This window comes from Diplotaxodon limnothrissa, linkage group LG14, assembly GCF_057381915.1.
Source record: "Diplotaxodon limnothrissa isolate DT_005_m linkage group LG14, D_limnothrissa_male_GT1.1, whole genome shotgun sequence".
Taxonomy (NCBI): domain Eukaryota; kingdom Metazoa; phylum Chordata; class Actinopteri; order Cichliformes; family Cichlidae; genus Diplotaxodon; species Diplotaxodon limnothrissa.
In genome coordinates, this window is record NC_140609.1 from 23,752,890 (window position 1) to 23,773,997 (window position 21,108).

The following is a 21,108-nucleotide window of genomic DNA, read 5'->3' on the forward strand; positions in this document are numbered from 1 at the left end:
CATTAGAAGCAAAATATAATGAAATGAAAGGTGTTTCAAGACTTTTGCACAGCACTCTATATTTACATACCATCATGCTCTTTTGGCCCTTGTGCTGTGTATTCAGAGGGTGAATGAGGACTTTGTTAATATGTCAGGTTTCTGCAGCTTCTTCCAATTGTATCTGAAGCTCTGGGATGTATGCAGTCTGATATAGAAACATGTGAGAGGCACGCTTGCAGCTGTGTAACATCTCAGACCAATCTGAGCTACTGACAAGTGCTTAGATCCAAAAATACCACCCCCGGTCACTCTTAGAGACAAGGGCTTCATTTCGACACCGGCTATGCTATGTTATTCAGTATTCAGACTGACTTCCAAATATTGAGGATAACCTTTGTATATACTTAAAAAAAAAAAAACCCCAACAGATTAGTCTTATCACTTTTATTTTCAGTTGATACATTTTCTTCACTGTTAAAGCTCGTAAAAATACACAAATCACTGAGAAAAATTCACACGTCGACAGTTTGTGAACGGAGTTCATCAGATGAAAAGCGAGACAACACCAAATTAACAATATAAAAAGAGAAGGGTAATAGTTCTTTTTACATAAGATTACAGCAGATAAAGTACATATCTGTCGCATCAGGTACAAGACAACATAATCTCAGACAAAACAGGTATGATCTAAGTGCATTAGCGCATTCCACACAGCTCAGTAATTCACTATGTTCTCTCCGGTCTGGCTGCATGACAATATTAAAAAAGACAATACGAGAAACTGATGAAATCAACTGCGTTTTGAATGTGTTACCCCAATATGATGACATCACTACATCCTCAAGGAAAAAAAATATAATGAAACCAAGCATATTCAAAGTGCACTATAACTGCTTTTGCAACTTCAATGCATTACATTTCTATATCGTTAATGCCCCAGAGATATAAACATTTTCTAGTTTTTAATAATTCTTTTGTCTCGTGTAGTGCCAAACGCCTTACCATTTATGTGTAGCAAATAGTGCACCGATTCAAACTAAGTGCTGAAAAATGTTTAGCATTCTCATAGTTGTGCAGCATGTTTCAGAAAATGTGCAGCAGTAGTGTGAAACGTAAGTAACTGAGCCAAAATATTGAAAAACCAGACACAGCTTGACCTTTTAAAATCCAGGTCAGTGGTCTGACTGTGTTTATGGGTAAGAAGGGCACCAGTTTGTACTGTATGCTGTTTAAAAACAAACAACTTTATTGCACACTGCTTCGTCGTCCCTGAGCTCTCACTTTTTCTGTTTTCCTTTAGCCTTGCTCCCTGGTTGGTCTCTGCAGGAAACACCAAAACAAAGACAAAAATTAAATACGTATCTTCCATATGTTTGTCATTTGATGCTGATCTGGAGTTTCTCAACTGTCTGCAGCACTACATAATAATCCAATAATAATCCAACCTGTGGTCCTGCTCAGGACCAGTGAGGGCTGCCTGGTGAACAACACGGGGTTGTGGTTCGTTCAAGCGAGACATGGGCCCGGTTTGCTGAAACTTGGACACTTCCTGCTGCCACTCATCATCAAAAGACTGTGCTTCAGCTGAGGGTGAGGAATTATTATCGTGTTAGGCAGACTCAGGGCCTAGAAAGACCTAAACAATGGCATTTCATAGTAGTATAACATTTTTATCTGAATTTTTTTTAAACAAAGTTTTCATGGAACTTGTTGGTAACGCTTTATAATACCGCCTGCTACTAAGGACAGATTGAATTAAAAATGTAAAGACAAGCTGGTCATCTCCTGGACTTCTGTGCCCTCAAATTTGGCGTTGTAAAAGCCGTTTACATTTCTTCACCCGAAATGTTCTGATCACTTTAAACAACTGCTGTGTAGAATTCAATGACATCTAGTAAAGTTACAGGCTGAGACCAATCAAGTGTACCTCCTTCGCTGTTTTTAATCATTTAGATGAGACTATAGGGCGATGTGCACAGGATATACGCTGCCTCTCACCCTATGACAGCTCGGGAAAAACTCTGACCTTGAACTGGAATACCAGAAGAAAATTGATGGATGGACTGAAGGATGGGTCTATGGTATAGGTCAGATTTTGTGTCAACATTAAAATGTAAAAGTCCCTACAGAAAGTGTTTGATTTATCTGTACATCTACCAAGTAAACACAAAGAGCTCTTATTAAGCAATCCTGTTATTACGTAGTATTATGAACACTGCATTCCAGTTTAGCTGATACATATCCATTCCTACACACCTGCCCTTTAAGACTTTACACGACTCAGTTGGCATGTTATTTATTAAAATAAAAATATTTAAAAATGAGAAAAAAACTAAAACTAAGGACATAATTACCCTGTAATTAAATGGAATTTCAGTGTATGTTATATGGTATTACAATGTATTTTATTTACCTACAGATACTTCAAGGTAGATGCACAATAAATGGTAAATGGCCTGTATTTATATAGAGCTTTACTAGTCCCCAAGGACCCCAAAGCGCTTTACACATCCAGTCACCCACCCATTCACACACACATTCACACACTGGTGATGGCAAGCTACATTGTAGCCACAGCCACCCTGGGGCGCACTGACAGAGGCGAGGCTGCCGGACACTGGCGCCACCGGGCCCTCTGACCACCACCAGTAGGCAACGGGTGAAGTGTCTTGCCCAAGGACACAACGACCGAGACTGACGGAGCCGGGGCTCGAACCGGCAACCTTCTGATTACAATAATAATAATAATGGATTGGATTGATATAGCGCTTTTCAAGGCACCCAAAGCGCTTTACAATACCACTATTCATTCACTCTCACATTCACACACTGGTGGAGGCAGCTACTGTTGTAGCCACAGCTGACCTGGGGCAGACTGACAGAAGCGAGGCTGCCATATCGCGCCATCGGCCCCTCTGGCCAACACCAGTAGGCAAGTAGGGTAAAGTGTCTTGCCCAAGGACACAACGACCAGGACAGAGAGCCCAGGGATCGAACCGGCGACCTTCCGGTTACAGATGCGATTCCCAACCCCCTGAGCCACAGTCGCCCAAGGCGACTCCCAACTCTTGAGCCACGAATAACAACAAGTCAGATTTTTTTTTAAAGAAAACAAAGAAATAATTACATTGTAAGTAATTTTAAGTAATGTATAAGTAATGTCATAAAAGATGTAAGGGGCCAAGATGAATCCACTCCATTACAAATTTGTAACGTTGTTTGTTGTTCCAAAAGATTATGATAAAATTACACACAAAATTGCTTACACTGTACTAAAATTACTTTAAGTATATTTTATGTCTCATTTCCTGTAAAATAACTGACGTTACATAACACTTAAAAATACTTATGCATTAAGCAAAATTACTTACATTTACTTAGTGTATAGTTTTTTCTTTGTTTCTTGTAAAAATCTGACTTGTTGCCGCCTTACTGTAGTGTACCTACTTTTAACTTTTTGTATAAGTAAAATGACATTGTAATTTCAAATAAAATACACGGAAATTCCATTAAATTACAGGGGAATTACGCCCTTAGTCTAGGGTCGTATTATAAAGTGTTACCAACTTATCCAAACACACCATAAAACTATGGTGGTACGCTTAAAAAATTGAGGGAGAATACATTTTTGCAGCCTTTACATACAGAAATAGTAAAGTTATAACATACATTCATCCATATTTTGAAAGTCCTGGTTGAACTCCTTCTCTCCTGTTTTCTTGTTGTATTTCTTCTCAACAACATGCCCCCTGTCCTGGATGTGGTGTCCGATTTTCATCTTCTCGAGACCACTCTCAGAGTCTCTGATTGCTTGCCGGGTCTCCTTGATCTGGGGCGTGTTAAAAATAAGCACATATCATTAAAGTCATGTGACATAGGAGTTACAAGGAAAGCTGTAATAATACCAATAAAACAAGCTCATATTGAGAGTATATGATAGTCAAAGTGTAGACGTTTCTCATGTTGAAGTGGAAACTTACAGCACTAACATGCATTTAGTTTTGATATAATATAGTACAGTAATACATCCACAGGGTTACTTACCCCTCCTGGGGCACAGCGTGTTGACGAGGTTGCTTGGTAGACCTTGGGAGGCTCATTTCCAACCTTTGAATATGTCATTACTGATGAGGAGCGAAATGAGTGGGTGTTTGAATCTGCGGACTCCTGAAACACACAGAAACAAATACTGTCAGGCAATCGCCTTTTGTATAACATAATTTTCAATATCAATTCAGTTTTAGTTAAATCGTTCCAAATCACAACAATATTTGCTTTAAGGCACTTTATATTGTAAGTTAATAGAGAGAAAACACCAACAATCGGACAACCCACTATTAGCAACCACTTGGCAACAGTGGGAAGGAAAAACTCCTTTTAACAAGAAGAAACTGCCAAGAGAAACAGGCTGAACGTAAACTCACAAGGTTTCTGTGCATTCCCTCCATCCTACTTCTCATGCTGGCCATCATGTTGTCAAACACACCGAAAGGGTTTCTCATCAAGTCCTGCACAGACACAATGGGAAAATAATAACAGTCATTTGACGGCTGGCCTCACATGGGTCACAAAACATTTTCAGCTCATAAACAGCCGCAGCATGCGTACAAACATACATTTAGCACAGTGAAGTCCGTACATGTATCTTACACAGTTGCTGCCCGGGACACATTTTATCACTTCACAATACTGTATCACGTTACCTCCTGGCATTCGTGACTAAAGTTTAAGCAAGTACAGCAGAGGATTCCTTGATCTGGATTTTCCTTGCATAGAGATATTAAAAATGGATAACTTCAAATGTTTCTGTGCTGCTTTTGTCAAGCCGGGTTTTCCCCTAATTAAATGGACCCAGATCTTACAGAAACAGATGCATCATCAGCCTTATACTTCAGAAACTGCAAACCACTATGGTTACATCCTCATAACTTCTCAGAGTAAGACAAAGACCAATCACATTTTTTAAACTACTATTAGCTAGACATAATCTTAATTGTGCCAAACAGCGATGATGATGCCATAGTTGAGACCATTATAAACTAGATTATGTAAAACTACTAAAGCAACCCGCCAGTCATTCCACATACTGGTCACAGAGTTTTCATAGGAATTATTCATTGTATTTTTTTCAGAAGTTTAAAATAGACCCTGTCTTCATGTATTCTGAGTATTGTTACAAGTAATGTATGTGTTTGGGTGTAATCTAGCACCACAATAATATTTATGTTACTAATCATCTCCCAAACACCATTTCATGATTAACTTTGACTTTAAAGTGTTAAAGCCTTGAAAGAGTAATTTGATAGTTTAAATTTGGAGTTCAATTCAGTTTTACAACATTAGGGAAAAACCCCAAACAATATGTTATGAGGAAATACTCAGGGTTTATGGGACTGTGAGGAACCATCCATTACAACTGGTTACAGGGTAAGGGGAAACAGAAGAGAAAAAAGGAGAGCATAGAGAGACATGGACAAGACATTTTTGCAGAGAGTTGGCAGAAGTTTATAGCATGGAGTAGTGGCATATAAATGGATCAGAAGAAATGGTCGATGAGTGCTGGTTCCTGGACAAACAGTAGTGGACAGAACTAGTTACAGACTTAGGAGCACACACATAGCCTATATATGAGAAAGTCACATGAGTTTTAATGAACAAAAGAGAACTCTACTGACCGTATTGTCAATCCCACCAAATGGCAACAACGACCGGCTCATATCCTGGGGAGTCAAACAACACCAGTTTAGCAACACAACTTCACACACAATATTTGAATAATTTGGAACAGTAATAGTAAAAATGTCTGCATTATACACTTGTGATCATAAGTTCACATGTACTTGCCCTCATCACGTTGAATGACATTGTAGAACCTTTAGCACTACTCATTAAATGATTGGTGTATGTATTTATTTGAGCCTATATGCTTCCTTTTGACTCAATGTGGGTTAGAGAAAATCTGTATGCTGTGCAATCATTTTACCCTGGAAAAAAAACCCAGTTCAAACAAATCATTAAAAGCCTCAAATTAGCATGACATTGATGCCCATGATGAGTGTGTGTAAACTTTGGACAACAACTGTACATACATGTTCTAGCTCAGTGATATGTTGCTACATACAAAAACTGTAGACTTTCTGTGTTTGCTGTGGTTATTGCCAGTAGCTGTTAGATTTTCATACATCAGTATGTAAGCCCTTGACACAGTCACACACAACTCCCCACATAGCTCAAAGCACAGGCGTTCAAGGCCTTGAATCTTCTGGAAGTGAAAGGAGTGAGAAACCAGGAGGGGCCGGCCTGCAGGCTTCATTCAGAGTCTGTGTTCCCTCGGCCAAAATCACAGGTGTTTGTGACCCTTTGACCCTGGATAAACATCTCAACTGCCATCATGATGTGTGCCAATGGATTTTCAGTGAGTGTGATGCACAGTGGTATTGTGCGTGATCAGTGGGGTGTTGAGTGACTTGTGTTCCAAGTGTAATTGGGTCGCATTGCCAGAGATTAGTGTGGCTTGAACACTGAAACTGAGCTTCATTCATTCTAGGAAGGCTTCAGTGGGCAGGGTGGACCACTGAGGACAGGAATCTCACAGCGGTCCCAGAGTCCAAGGCTGCTCTCTCAGCTCTTTTCAAAGGTCAAGCTGATGTAAAATGCTCCTGACCCGTATCTATGAGGCCCTCACAGCCATTTTTATCCCACAGTGGCATCTGTGAACTAATAAATGCCAGTTACATATCTGCCAGCATTATATTTAGACCAGGGTTGAGCAGAGGAGAGACTGAGGGTGAAAAATAATGTGGTCTACATGTTACACATTATTTTTGGCTGGTGGATAGCTGAAAATTGATCTTTTCTGTCTGTCAGTTTGATATTAAACCTACAACTTTGCATCCCGAGGCAGGCTGCAGGAACCAAAGAAGTGATAAATCACCAGAAAGTTTTTTGTTAAATTTGTTCTCTCAGAGCTAAACGACTACAGAGAAGGTAAAGAGGCACTGAGTCAGGTGACTAACATTAATAGGCGAATAAAGCCAACTTTCTACATTTTTATAGATTTTTTTATTCAGTGTAAACAGAATATTAATCAGCAACAAAAAAAAGAGCTCACACCTTTGTAACCCTAACTAAACAGAACCAACTGTAGAATTACAGTGAGGCTTGATTGTCAGTGATACTTTTGTAAACAAATGCCTTTATGAAGACATGTTTTGAAATGTAATATAAACCCGGTGGTTGATATTGGCAAGCGACAGAGAAATGTGAATACTCAAAGCAGCCATGGAAGGTAAGGCAGGACTTACTGTCCTGCTGAGAATCTAATGCTTGGTAAGCGAATACAAGAAGTACAAGCCTTCCAGCATTTATGTTGTCAGTGTGTGTGTGCCATTGCATCCATGTTACTCTGTAAGCTGCGACTGTGCGTAATTATGCTTGTGAAGATGTTTTATTGATGTATTTTTGCGTGCACATTTGTGCCTGTGATATTGGAGAACAGTTAGAGGGAGCGAGTGAGCTGTCTGTCGTGCAGCCGCTAATTGCAGCACCATTGCCAAGGCACATTCTGCCAAACAGATGGATGAAAAGAGCAACAATGAATAAGCCGAGTGTCCGTGACATCTGTACATACAAGCCACTGCAAAGACAATAACACAGCTGCACAGCTTCAGACCACTCTTGGGCGGCATTTCTCCTTATCTTCAGATAAATGAGGCAAAGCAGAGACTTAATTTCATATGTCTTACCACACAGTAGGTCTTCTGATTGTTGTTTTAACAAAACAGTGTAAGAGAACGCTAACACAACAGGTTTCTGTAAACCAGATTTGCTGTTAGAGGAAACAACAGAGCAGCACAACAGCTTTCAGTGTAGCCCCTTTCTTGTCCTTGACTTGAAGGAGGAAGTGTCTGTTCTGTTATGTGTAGACTATAACAGGGTGAATGAAGATCCACCGTTCGATGTTTATTCAGTGCCCCAGGCTGATGAGCTCCTGGACCAGTTAGGGTTTTCAAAACCCTGTGTTTGGAACACTGTCAGATTTGACATCTCAGCAGAGTACAAGCTGAAAGCCGCTTCTTTAGTCTGTCAGTTTGTGGTACTCCCTTCTAAATTTTCTGGGTCTCCATGATGTGTTGTATCCACATGCAGCATACACTGCACATATCTGGATGATGGTAGGATTCCAAGCAAATGCTGGGAGAAACATGACATGGTGCATGATGGGAAGCATTATCCAAAGTTAAAGTTAACTCCAGTAGTCACTGGGACATTAAAAAAAAAGTCTGATTAAAAAAAAAGAAAAAAAGAAAAGAAAGGTTTTTAAAAGACCTAAATTCCTGGGATTTGTAAGTTATGAGTGGGTGTTTTTTCCCTGAACTGCACAGCTCTAACAAGGCCCCTGACCAACCTAACTAAGATTGACTCAGATCTGGTGAAGCAGCCACTCTGTAGAGAACCACACCTCCGCTCACCTTACCTCTCTCCTATTTATTCTGCAGGCTGATGCTTTAAACAAGAGGGTGAAGCAGTTCAGAGCAATCCGTCAGTCCCACTTTCTAGGATTTGCCTTGTATCCATGACCCCCTGCAGTGCCTCCACTGCTTGAAGGAAACCTAGATCACCTGGTGGTTCTGTCTTTTCAGTGTTTTAAGCTCAAGGTGGTCTATAGGCTGTGCGTGCAGATAGTTGTGGCAGACTTCCTCTCCCACTCTCATTAGACAAGTAGTAAGAGCTTCCCTCTCAGCTGGCATTAGCTAGTTAAAGGTATGGTGCTAATAAAGAGAAAGCAGACAGCTGGCGATTCAGGGCAGGCTTCTAATGTAAGTCATTATCAAGGATATAAATACAGGCTCTCATGAGGTAGTGGGATCAAAGCAGGTGACGGGAACTAAGTTTGACTAAAAGCAGGCAGTGGAGGGGCGATTTGGAAAAGGTTAACGGGTGCAGTAGCAGGTCTAAACTAACCCTTGGCCTATCTACTCGTTATTTCATTACATCGAGGACAGTTAACATCAAAAAGTTCCGGTCATCTGGTCAATGAATACTGTCTAACCATCATATCTTGAGGAAATATGTTGCAAAGCCATGGCCTTAAGCTCAGGGTATAAGACAAATTGCATGCAATAAAAGATTATTGCATGCAATTGCTAATTAAATGCAATGCTATTATTGGGATAGCATTGCATTTAATGATGACAGACCAGCTAAAGTAATATCTAAATAAACACTTATCTTCAGCAGAGAAAAGCAGAGTTCTTTGGGGTCATATGCCTTGGAGTTTTCAAGCTTTAAGACTGTGCATGTTTTTGCAAGAAAGCAGTGTGTCAGTGGAACAATGCACTATAAATAGGGCTCTTCAGGGCTAGATATAACTGTCCTGAGAGGCCAAGGGGGTTGCCCTTTCACAAAACCAAAGACTCACATGGACCCATACCTCAGTGAGAGGTGCCAGTGGCAGGCTTCCAGTATAGCCTTAGTAAACTCAAAATACCAACCATCTGTGGTTATAAACTCACAGATCATAAGTGTTACACTTAAGCAGAGGCTTCATTCATTTCCCTTGTAGAGCTAAACTGGTGGTGTCTATTACATGTTAGCTGAGTTTACAAGTTGACGAAACACGTTCTCACCCTGTGTTCGTTTCTCAGTGGATGGGATGAACTGGGATGTTCTACCATCTCGTGGCCACGGTTTCTCCCATCCATTAGACTTGGCATAAGGGCCCCACCGAAAGGCTCGGAGAAGCTACGCATCATCTGCCGCATATGCTCCCTATGTGCACGGAAAGGATCCCTGTGGGAAAGGAAGAAGTAGTAAAGACAAAGTGTGTCTCAATATTCGCTAAGGAAAAGAAAAGGAAAAGAAAAAACAGAAATAAAAAAAGATTTATGTTTACATGTCAGAATGACTTACATCTTTTAGTTACATGAGCTTGAAACACATTATAGACAAAGTCTTTACTGAAGACAACACACTGAAATATGAAGGACTCCTAATATAATTTTAGCCACCTTTAACACTTGCCTTAGAAGTCGGGTCAAGTGTGGCTGCCCTAACTAAGTGATAGCACAGTGCCAGTGTAGACACTATACTACACTTTCTGCAAACTGCACTGGCTCGTCCTTGTAATGATAGAAAGCTGCATCAAAAACAAATATGGACACAAAGTAACGCCCTTGTATTTATTTTTAACAAGTAAAGGGGTTCACATTAAAACCAACTATAACAACTTAAACTTATTAAAAACTGTATCATATCACAGTTACTGTGCTCGGTGCAAAATTGCAGTAACACGACTAAGTCAAGGAAAACTATCAGGCTGTTATTGTCTTGTATATTGCACATCTAATTAACCGAACAACAGATAACACAGTCAATTTAGTTAGGTCTAATGTGCCAATGACAGATTTTAATAAAAACAATATTCCCACTGCTGTTCATCCGCGTGATAAATTGACAAATACATACACGAATGAAGATTTAGCAAGACTTCCAAACTGAAAACCCAACAGATTTGAACAGTGACAGCTCTTAAGAAAAATTTAACACACTGGTTCAGTTACTCACGAGGCGAACGGATCTTCATCAAACTCCCTGAGACTGCTGTTGAACATTTTCAGGTGTTTTCGAAGCGGTAAAGTTCTTCTAGAACAAACCCGCCACAGGTGTCCGGAGCTCGCCGCTCAGCCTCGGTATCGTTACTATAGAGGCGATGACAGGCAACCTGATGTTAAAAACAAAGTCGCGCTGACGGCAGACCACGTGGTACGAATCCGTCCCTCGAATTGGCGGGTTCATCATGGGGTCCGCGCGCTGTCTGTTGTGGCTGGCTGCTATGGCAACGCAACTCTCGAAATTTCTTGGAAAACTGAAGTTTCTTGTCCTGTTCATGTACGTTGCTGCAAAAAGTTGAAGTGTGTTTATCAGACTTATTCAGACAAGGAGCTGTTACATTCATACAGTAAGCTATGCCACTAAATAACAAAAAAAAGTAGACATATCGGTGACATGAGGGAACTCTCTGGAGCATTTGCTGGAGTGATTCTTGGAAGACATTTGTAAGAGCGGCTCTGTTTAAACAGTAACCCTATCCCAGAACATGCCAGGAGGCCATGCACACAAGTAAAAGTTGCACTTAACCCCATGCAAGCGCCCACACAGGCAAGCTTAATTTTGTCGCTTAGTTAATCACACATTCTTATTTATTATTTCATCGCAACACTCACTATTTCGAGAGTACTTGAGTGACACAGTGCATCCTAGAAGCAATATAGATAACCATCTGGCAGTTCCACAAATAGACCTGAGTGTAGACTCAGCTCTGACTTGGATCCAATCTTGCTGAAACATGGATACAGCACTAAAAACAAACACAAACATAAATAACTAAGAAGCACACATCTGATATATATATGTGTGTGTTATCTATATATATATTTAGGCCCTAGGCAGATGAGAAGTCATCCGTTTCATTCTTATGCAACGCTCCATGGTGTAATTTGGAGCCTTACAAATAAAATGCAAAATGTCAAAGTTTGTGTTGTTTCTTTCATGTCACGTCCAATTCTACTTCATTCACACAAAAGCACAAGACAGCTTTCATTTGCACAAACACACAGAGCACTGTGTAGCTCACCTGTCACTTCTTTTTATTTTACTTCCAAGGCTCCAGGCTTCCTTGGATTTTTTTTAAGTGGTCTTGATCAGTAGTTCTTCGTGCTTTCAGATGCTCTCTCAAAGTTTTCCTTTGGGTGTTAGCTGCTTTTCCCACTTACTTTCAGTCAGGTACCTAACTCAAGGGATGAACTAGTTGGGTCCAGTGGTACACATAAATGACTCAGCAAAGACAGTAAGTATCTACAGCCATCTGCAAAACATGGTGGTGCTGTCATTGTGTGGTGCTGTCATTGTGTGGTGCTGCATTTCAGCCGGTGGTGTTGGAGATATTGCAAAAAGTTGATGGAAAATTTTTGATTGATGCTGAAATAACATGTGGAAAGCACCTGACTGGCAACAGTGTGATTTTTCAGAATAACAATGATCCAAAACACAATACCAGTGCAGTAAAAGCATATCTGGATAGGGAAAAAACAAACAAAAAAAACCCCAAACCAGACACACAAACACAAACAGCCATAGTTTGGCCTCTCCAGAGCCTGGACCTCAGTTAAGGTAGTTAAAGCTTGGACCTTAACTGACAGTAAGATTTCCCTTCATTAAATATGAAATGTGTAAAAACAAAAGAAAAATGCCGATCTTAACAAAAACACACACAAACAGCACACATTGAAACCAAAAAATGTTTATTTGTACAAAGTTTCACTAGTCTGTATAATTACTAAGAGAAATTAGAGGAAGGGGGATAAAAACATATTGTGATGTCCTGAAACATGAGAAAATATGACAGGTGCTAAAAGAAAATAACACCAAACATGACTACATGAATGAGGTTCAAACGCAGACTGAAACTGTCCTGGGAACAGGAAAGACTTCTCGGGTCACCGATGCTGCTCAGGGCACAGGGCTTCCCATCAGCCTCTCCTGTCGCAGCGAGATCAGCCTTAGCAGCCACAGCTCCTCAGCCTTCTCCTTGTCCAAAAACAACTGCAGACCAACAACGAGAGGATATGTTAGTAAACACAAAGACAAAAGGCACATCTGTACTATGGACTGCTATGAAACCATACAATCATTTTCTTTGATTTTGTTAGTGTACCAAGTCACTATGATTGAGAAGAAATCACAGTAGAATAAAAAATTTTTTTTTTTTATCTGATAATAAGAAATTGAAATCCTCAATAACTATGACCAAACGGAAACAGCACAAAACAGTTTGATTTTGATTTCTGTAATGAAAATTCTCACACCTGAGAAATAAAAACCACACAATCTTTTCTTTAAAAATTTGATTTGAACAATCCATCAAATACACAGATATTTAAGAGTTAAACCTATATTAAAGCAGCATCTTTAAAAAAAGAAAAGTGATATGGAAGCAATCCCTCTCAATGATCACATAATCCAGTGTACGAAATATGTGGCAGTGGATTTATTTGAACTGACCCTGACATGCTGTTATTAAAGATAGCTTGTTTTATCTAAGACTACATTGCAAAAGTGAAGCCATTCCTCTGTTTGAGAGAACTACCCATGCCTTTATTTTGTCTCGACTCGATTATTGTACTCTTCTTTATTCAGGTGTCAGTTTGCTGTTGGTTAGCAAAGTACAGCTGGTCCAAAACACTGCAGCGCGGTAATTAACTGACTATCTCCTATACTAGCATCCCTACACTGACTGCCAGTCAGTTTTCAAATCAATTTGAAGTTTTCATTAGTTGTTTTTAAGCCACTACATGGATTAGCGTCCTAGTACATCTCCAATCTTTTAAGTTGCCTCATTCCTTAAAGATCACTGATGTCTGCGGAGCAAATGCTCCCAGCTGTGCTGAGATCCAGATTAAAGCACAGAAGAGATTGGGCCTGATTTGGCTTTTTTCTGGCACAAAATATGTCTATGTATCTAATCTAATATTTAATATCTAATATGTAGAGCCCTACAAAAAAGAAACACATTGCCATGTAGCTAAATATGCTTAATTAAAAAAAAAGAAAAAAGTTATATTTTATGGCTACTGCAACATGCAACATCTAGCCAAAAAAGCTTCCACCTGGATTTAGCTAAGAAAGCAGGAAGGAACTTTAAACACTCTTAAACAACCATGTTGGAAGACACTAGCATACACTGAAAAATCTCATGATACATGCCAAACTACTAAAATTGTGTTATGACCTTGTTCACTATCTTGTTCAAAGAATAAATGTAGTCATTAAAAAAATCTAATGATCTGAGAAAGCTATGTTTAATGGTGAAGGTAAGTACTTTTCCACAGACGCCATGTGAAGAAAACTCACTAAACAGCTGTGTGGTATTAAAAAAACCCACGCTTATCAGTGAGGCTAAGACTTTGATTTGGTATGAAGCATAAAGATTGGATTCTGCAGCAAAGAAAAAGGTCACATGGTTGGATGAGTCCAGATGTTCCTGCTTCCAGATTGGTGGGTGCATGGGGTAAGGAGAGAAATAGCATGCCTCATGGCTACTGTACATGCCTGTAGGGGGCAGTGTTATGATCGGGGGTTGTTCCAGTTGGTTAGATCTGGATAGAGCAGCATCGCGCATCCAAATAAAACGAGATCAGCTGAAAACCTGAATTTAGTGAAGTCATGCATGAAATAATTTTCACACATGGATTGGCCACCACAGAATCCAGAATCCATTGATCAATCATAACATAGTCACCAGCTCCAGGTGACTCTACATCCTGAATGAAAATAAATCAGAAGTAAATCAGTTAAGTTTCCCTGTAAGTAAGAGAGCACGACATGGAGTAGTCTGTGCTGCTCGCTGAGACCCATGAGGACAGATTAATGATGCTGAAATACAAGTGAAGTCTTGGGCACCTTACACATCTTATCAGTCCTTTTCTATCTACTCAGCCCTAAATGCACATAAGGAAAACCTTAAAAAAAAAACATGTAACTCTCTTCTTGTCCCATAGGCCTAGGTGGATGTAAAAGCCTGGTTATAGAAAAGACCAACGCATGCGACTTGCATTCACCTCAGTGCTTCACCAGCAGTAATGATATTGATTGCAAGTGGGGTATAAAAACTGCTGCTGCAAGTGCCTGATGAATGAAGGCATCTGTTTATTACAAAGTAACATAATGACTGCGAGGCTGTGAAGCAAGGCACTGAGACACAGGGGGAAAATTGGAAGATCATTTCTATATTCACTGCATGTGTTTGTGTGAGGGTGAGAGATAATGTTGACATGCTGACTATGTGTACATACTGTACATCTATGTGGTGATGTGTCCATTATTATGCAGATTGCAGCGCAAACCCCGGGCATGCCAATCCTTCATTCCTAACCTACGCTGCTTACAGCTGCACTGCATGTTGGCTCCGTGTTAGATTCAGCACCAGTGAGTTCTTGTCTGTCGGCCCTGCGCTGGTGTCACGGTGCTAATGAGCCTGTGTGTGTGGGATGACAGTATCTGAGCTGGGCTAATGGGACTCATCTGTTCTAATTGGAAGTAGAGCTGGAGCTGGAGCAGGGGCTGGGGCCCGCCTGGGGCATATTGCTACCATACATCAGCCTGTCTAAGGGTGTGTATGTGTGCGGATTTGGCTGGGGGGCACTGTGTGTGTATGTAAGATGGTGTGTGTGTGTGTGACGGGGGTTATCTGCATACATCAGAACATAACTTAGTTTCCCCAGTGGAGATAGATGACTGGGAAGCCCCAGGGAGCGTTATTGGAGTTTAAAGTTTTCCTTCTCGTTTTTCATCGTTGGTCGGCAGAAGAGGAGGAGGTGGTGATGTAAGGCGGCACTAAACTGCTGTAGCACAGTGTCCTGCTTGCTATATGCAGGAGTGGTGTATCTAGTGGTGATGACAGCAGCAGCATTTTTAACATAAAAACTTTACAAAGTTTGTCCACAAATCGATAAATTCAAGCGACACAAATGACAAGATCAACTTCAGCGATGCCTCAGGATTAGAAACTCCTCACTGGCTCGGAGGCTGTTAAAAAGTTGGCTTTTATGGAGAAGAACGACAGCTTGTGGGTCATACTGTAGCAGAGGAAAACAGCAGAAGGGTTTGCCTGGTGAGAACTTACACTTGGATGAGCAAGCGTGTCAGTGTCGCTGTATACTATTGATGTGGGAAGTGTGACGTCCTGCGAATATGCCCTCTCTGGCTCCTGCTTCACCTCAGGCAGCTCAGTCTGTACTCACAGGAATACACAAAAGCGCACATACAAAATTTAAAATGAGCACAGAGACTTGCCTGAGTGTACAAAAAAAAAGTTCAATGAATTACAAAAGTTCCAGAAAGGTCCAGAGGACTAAAACAAAAACTTTCACAACTGCAGTTTCAGGATTCCTACAAACAATGTAAAAAAAAAACACTATATAGATTTGAATATACAGAACATGTACAGACTATATATGCACAATTGTGTGATAGAAAACAATCATTAAATGCAATATGTCACTTCTCCAGCAGATGGCAGTGAAACCCTGGCCTAATGCAGTATATCTGAGGAAAGCAGAGTACTGATAAGCATCAGCTTGTATCCTGAATGCAATACATTTATCTGTGCATGTAATAAGGCAGTGTGATATCTTATATATTCATCCGAGGATGTCAGCCAGCTTGTGTCTTGTGTGAGGCATCAAATAAGCAGAAAGACAAGTCCACATAGGTCTATTAAGCTCTTTTTGCGCTGGTGATTACTGAAGTTTAAAATCTGGAAATATAAAAATATTAAAACACAGCTTTGTGACAGGTGAGCCTGGCCGGTCAAACAGCAACAACACACGCATGTTGTTAATGTTGTTGCAGTTACAGACACGTAACGTACACGTATTAGGACGAAGGCTCTCTACTAGATTTTCATCTGTACAGTCAAAGCTGATAGAAGGAAATGTGACTATCCATTTACTTAAAGCTATTGTCCTTGTTGTTAAGATGACATGTCAAAATGTTTGCGTTGCAAAGTCCATTCATGTTTCAAACACTTCTAATACCAGTCTCAGAGCAAAGGATTACTCAGCTGGAAAGATCCATTTCACAATAATTTGGCAGGATAAACAAATCCAAGCGAGATCTAAAACATGCCGATTAATAAGCACCATGCTGTGCCAAATATCTGATAGTAAAAGCAGTCATTATATTTTCCCGGGAACAATATGCTGAATTCACATTTTTTACTCAATGAAACTTGCTTAAAAGGGGAGAAATATTTCTTATGAGCTACGGGACCAGATGTTTAAGGTTTCACTGGGTTCTCCTCATTAACAGTTAATTATATACCATTAATAAACTCCACTCACAGATACACTACTATAAATACCAAATCCACTTCACAAGAGGGAGCGAAGATATGCCGAAATACATTTCAATTATGGGCAAACATATTTGGAGATTTTGGGACAACATAGTTTAAATGGGTCAATTATCTGTGTATTTAAAAGAACAGTATATATATATATAGCCAAAATACACATAAATAATATGAATTATTAAGATCTATCAGTAATACTTGACTCAAAATTGCCCCAAAAGAAGAGCTGGTTTAAACTTGAACTAAAATACAACTAAAACCTGAGTGTTCTTAAAAACGCAACTCATTAAAGAAACATTTTCTTTATCAATTTAAATAAAATAAAATATTGTAGTTCATCTTTTAAAATTGATCCTGGTAAATTTATGTGAAAGGCGTTCTAAACAGAAAGCATACTTTGCATGTGCAACCTGTGCAGCCTGCTGGTGCCAGAGCACGCTGGCTCAGTCCATTTCAAATTGCAACCACACGGGTCTTGACCTTTGTCAGACTCACCAAGCTATGTCACAAAAGTCTGTGCAGGCTTGCTGTCACATGTTGTCGCCTATCTTTTCAAAAGAGCCATGAGCCCCAACAAATCGAATTCCTGCTCCTTTGGAGACACGAACATTTCAATAATGACTTCTGTGTTTTGTCTGCATCTGCACAACCAGAGGGGGGAGAAAGAAACAGAGAGGGAGACAGAGGATGGCTGTTGCCTGCTGTGGCTTTTGTGTGGGTGCTGCCGCTTTGGAGGCGGCGGAACAGTGGAGCGTCTGATGAAACCGTCTCAGGTCGGAACAAACAGCGCTGAATGGGAATGTTTGATTTGGTCTGGGCTGTCTCTGGACAGACGGCACAGCATTGCAGAGAGGGAAATTCAATAAGAGATGGAGTGAAAAGCTAGAGACAGTGAGGGGCAGGGAGAGAAAGACAGACAGAACGCACCTTTATTTCATCCCTGGATGATTTGAAAGCCTGAGGAACAAAAGAATCACTCTCGATGGCCTCAATGTCCTTTATCCTTCGCACTTGCTCCTCCAGAGAAGTTCCCTCTGAAACACATGTAACACAGAAGATATGAACAAAAGCACGCACACACATGTACACAGACACACACGTGTGTGTCAGCCAATCCTTGTCATGTTCTGAAAGGCACCAGATTTCATGTGGATTGGGCTATGGCTCTTTATAATGCCCTTTGACACATACAATATCAAATATCTGATATTCCCCTATTTTAATCTTGGCCTCCATGAAAAAAGGAGCCTTGGCTTAGCCAAGGGCAAAGAGTTCCTACAAAAGCCAGCAGGGGAAAAAAAAATACTAACAGGATAATAGCCAGACAGTGAATTACACTCAGATAATGCATTCTAAAATAATCAAAAATATGAACACAAACTCATTGCAATGGAATTTCATTATGGAGACTAAATGTGATTAGGTTTCATACAGTTTTCATGCATCAGAAAGTATTTTGCTCGGGCTTGTCCAATCAAACAAAGAGACACAAAGGGTTTCAATAAACACACCAGGATTCTGCATATCAGATAATAAAATCATTTCAAGAATTCGAGAGCAGTCTTTGTAGCGTAGGAGGGCAAAAATAGGTGTGCCGGGAAAGTTAGCGACGGGAAAAAAAAGAAGAAGAAGAAAAAAAAAAGAGAAAGTCTGAATGCCGCTATTATTCTCTGCCTGTCAATCTTTCTACTGATCAGTCAATATTCATCCCTCTCTCCCCCATCCATCCGTCCTCTCCTGCACTCTCCCATCTCTCTATCTGTCAATCCAGCAGACATCCATGTTTCTCTGCAGCACTGATGTAGGCTGTGTCGTGAAAAGAAGTACACAAATGTGAACACACACACACACAGAACGGGATACAAGTGCTTCGGCATGCATAGGTGTTCGCAAACTTACATACTTACACTTGTGGCTTGCATAAATCTGTCCATACTACACACTCGCTCACACACACTCTCACTTTGTGCATTTGGAGCTAATAGCGGGAATTAATTCAATCCATTAGCAGCTACAGAAAGGGTGTCACAACAGATATTCATGGCCCTGGTGTTTAATGAATAAATGAATATTTGTTCCAGCTTTCACAGCAAAGCATCACACGCTATCAAACACATACACATACATACACAGGCGCATACACGTGCGCACACACACACACCCTATTAAAGTTCATAATAGCACTCAAACTCGGTTTTGATTTTAATGCAGTCCAGAATTGGACAAGTGAGTGACAAGTGGAATTAAGCCTTCCTATATGACAGACTATCAGCTTGTCATCCTGTGCGGGAAGATGCGAGCGTAGACGCACTGCACAGCAGCTCCAAAAATAGTCATTACCTTGACTGGGCTGCTAGATGAAGTCTGAACACTGGCCCAATATCCTCTTCAAGACTGTGGCCTGTCCTTCACACCACTATCACACCACAGCTCGCTGCACGAGCATCCGCGCGCTCGCATGAAAACTAATGCCTGTGACTGGCCGACAATTAATTCAGCACATTAATTCGCTTTTTTTTTTTAATTACCCCATCTCTATTGTCCTTTGAGCATGAATGCCCTATATAAACAATCACCACACAAACAGCTACACTGACATGTATCCGCACACATACACACACTCCATATCTGCTAGCATCTCCTTGTCAGGCCCGTCTGTTGCTGGGCTGTCCGTGCGCGCTGCAGGAATCCATTAAGAGCTCAGACTTTTTGACAAACACATTATTGGTAGATAAAATGACTTCCATATGCTGTTTGTCAGATGTCAGCGGGAAAAGATATGTATTTCATGAGAAAATCCAAAATAATGGACTTTGAGTGCGGGCCTAGCAAGCTCAGAGGCAGACAAAAATCAATACTCTAGCTGGGTGAGCGCACTCTGCAGCTCGGAGAGGTCAAAGTTGATATTTAATATTGACACATTATCTGGCAAATTAATTTAACAGGTCGACTCGATTGTCACCGCATTAGGAACGCGTCTCTGTCAGCGATGAGAGGAGGATGAAGTGAAAGCAGATAGAGAGAAAGCAGATGCAGAAAATGAGACGGGAAGGAGAAGGAACAAAAGTAGACACAATTAAATGCGCAGTATGCACTGCTTTAAATTAAGTTATTTCTTTATCTCTCGGTGGCATCTGTCTGGATTCTCAAATGCACTCCAACCATTACTTTGACCGAGGAAATGAAATAAAAATCAGTCAATAAACTTTTCTTATGCATCTGCAGATTTGAATAATGGATAGTGACAAACCAATGTATGTCAGCATGCGTTTGTGTCCTTGCATGATTACATCCACACGAGTGTGTGTGTGTGTGTGTGGGCGCTCTTAGGAGTCAGAAAACTAACTTACCGTCTCATTACTGAAATTAGTTAGATAGACAGCAGTGCTGATGAGTGGCTCAGAATCAATAGGCTATTGTTTGCTCTAAATAGCTGTTTGTCCACTTCATTGATTAAGACCCAAAGACGGGGAGAGAAAATCAAACCAGCAAATGGAAACAGATTTCCGCTCATCTCCTTCAGCCTTGAAGACGAGAGCGCTAAGCAGCAGTTGCGCCTCACTGCCAGAAGAGGGGACTCTTCAACAACACATGCCCACATGAGAGTCGAAGCCCTGGGCTATGGCAGCATTGTCTTTGTATACTTGACTTCGGTCTGCTGTTTGTCAATCAGGAACAGTGGAGCTGAATATATTACTGCTGCTGATTAATTCCAGTAACTGACTGACCTAGCGTGTCTGCCAAAGCACCATAGCACTTGTTTTGTAAATAAATAAATAAAAAGGAAAACAAAATGCTTGTTTAATTGCATTGTTGTAAAGTGCGGCAAATCTTTGGAATAATAAGGCAGGGAAATTAAAGGCGGTTAATGATTTTATTAAAATCAATAGGCCAACCGAGCTCCTGTGTTTATGATGGGTAGTATAATGTGAGACGAGCAATACATGTATTTGTGATCTGCCAGAAAAAAAAAAGTCGATTATAATTTTTAATATTTAATCAAAAAATAAAGCATTTCAAAAAAAAAAAAAAGATTCAAATTGACACAAAGTAAATTTTATCCCGGTTTATTTTTTGACACAACAGTTATTTCTCAAATCCCTACAAGACGTCTGAATGAACATTTATCCAACTTTTGCATCCCATGCCCGACTTTCAGATGTGCACGTAAACGTGCTTGCACATCACAGCATCTCTCAGTGTCCCAGGTTTCA

At 40.4% G+C, this 21,108-nt stretch overlaps 2 protein-coding genes across 2 annotated transcripts in view; both read right to left on the bottom strand.

The window, feature by feature from the left end:
- Window positions 1-425: 425 nt before the first annotated feature.
- Window positions 426-10,669, bottom strand: mlf1 (myeloid leukemia factor 1). The gene is made up of 8 exons (XM_085370464.1): window positions 10,549-10,669; window positions 9,612-9,774; window positions 5,658-5,702; window positions 4,407-4,490; window positions 4,027-4,149; window positions 3,652-3,811; window positions 1,428-1,566; window positions 426-1,302 (listed from the first exon to the last, which is right to left on the bottom strand). The coding sequence occupies exons 1-8, from the start codon at window positions 10,593-10,595 to the stop codon at window positions 1,260-1,262; spliced, it is 804 nt and encodes a 267-aa protein (XP_085226590.1). The 5' UTR covers window positions 10,596-10,669; the 3' UTR covers window positions 426-1,259.
- Window positions 10,670-12,312: 1,643 nt separating this feature from the next.
- Window positions 12,313-21,108, bottom strand: part of rsrc1 (arginine/serine-rich coiled-coil 1) — a 120,692-nt gene continuing 111,896 nt past the window's right edge. The window contains exons 8-10 of the mRNA XM_085370453.1: window positions 17,822-17,928; window positions 15,665-15,772; window positions 12,313-12,585 (exon numbers count right to left, since the gene is read on the bottom strand). Coding sequence (XP_085226579.1) covers window positions 12,493-12,585; window positions 15,665-15,772; window positions 17,822-17,928 — 308 coding nt within the window. The 3' untranslated portion in view covers window positions 12,313-12,492. The remainder of the gene's footprint in view (window positions 12,586-15,664; window positions 15,773-17,821; window positions 17,929-21,108) is intronic.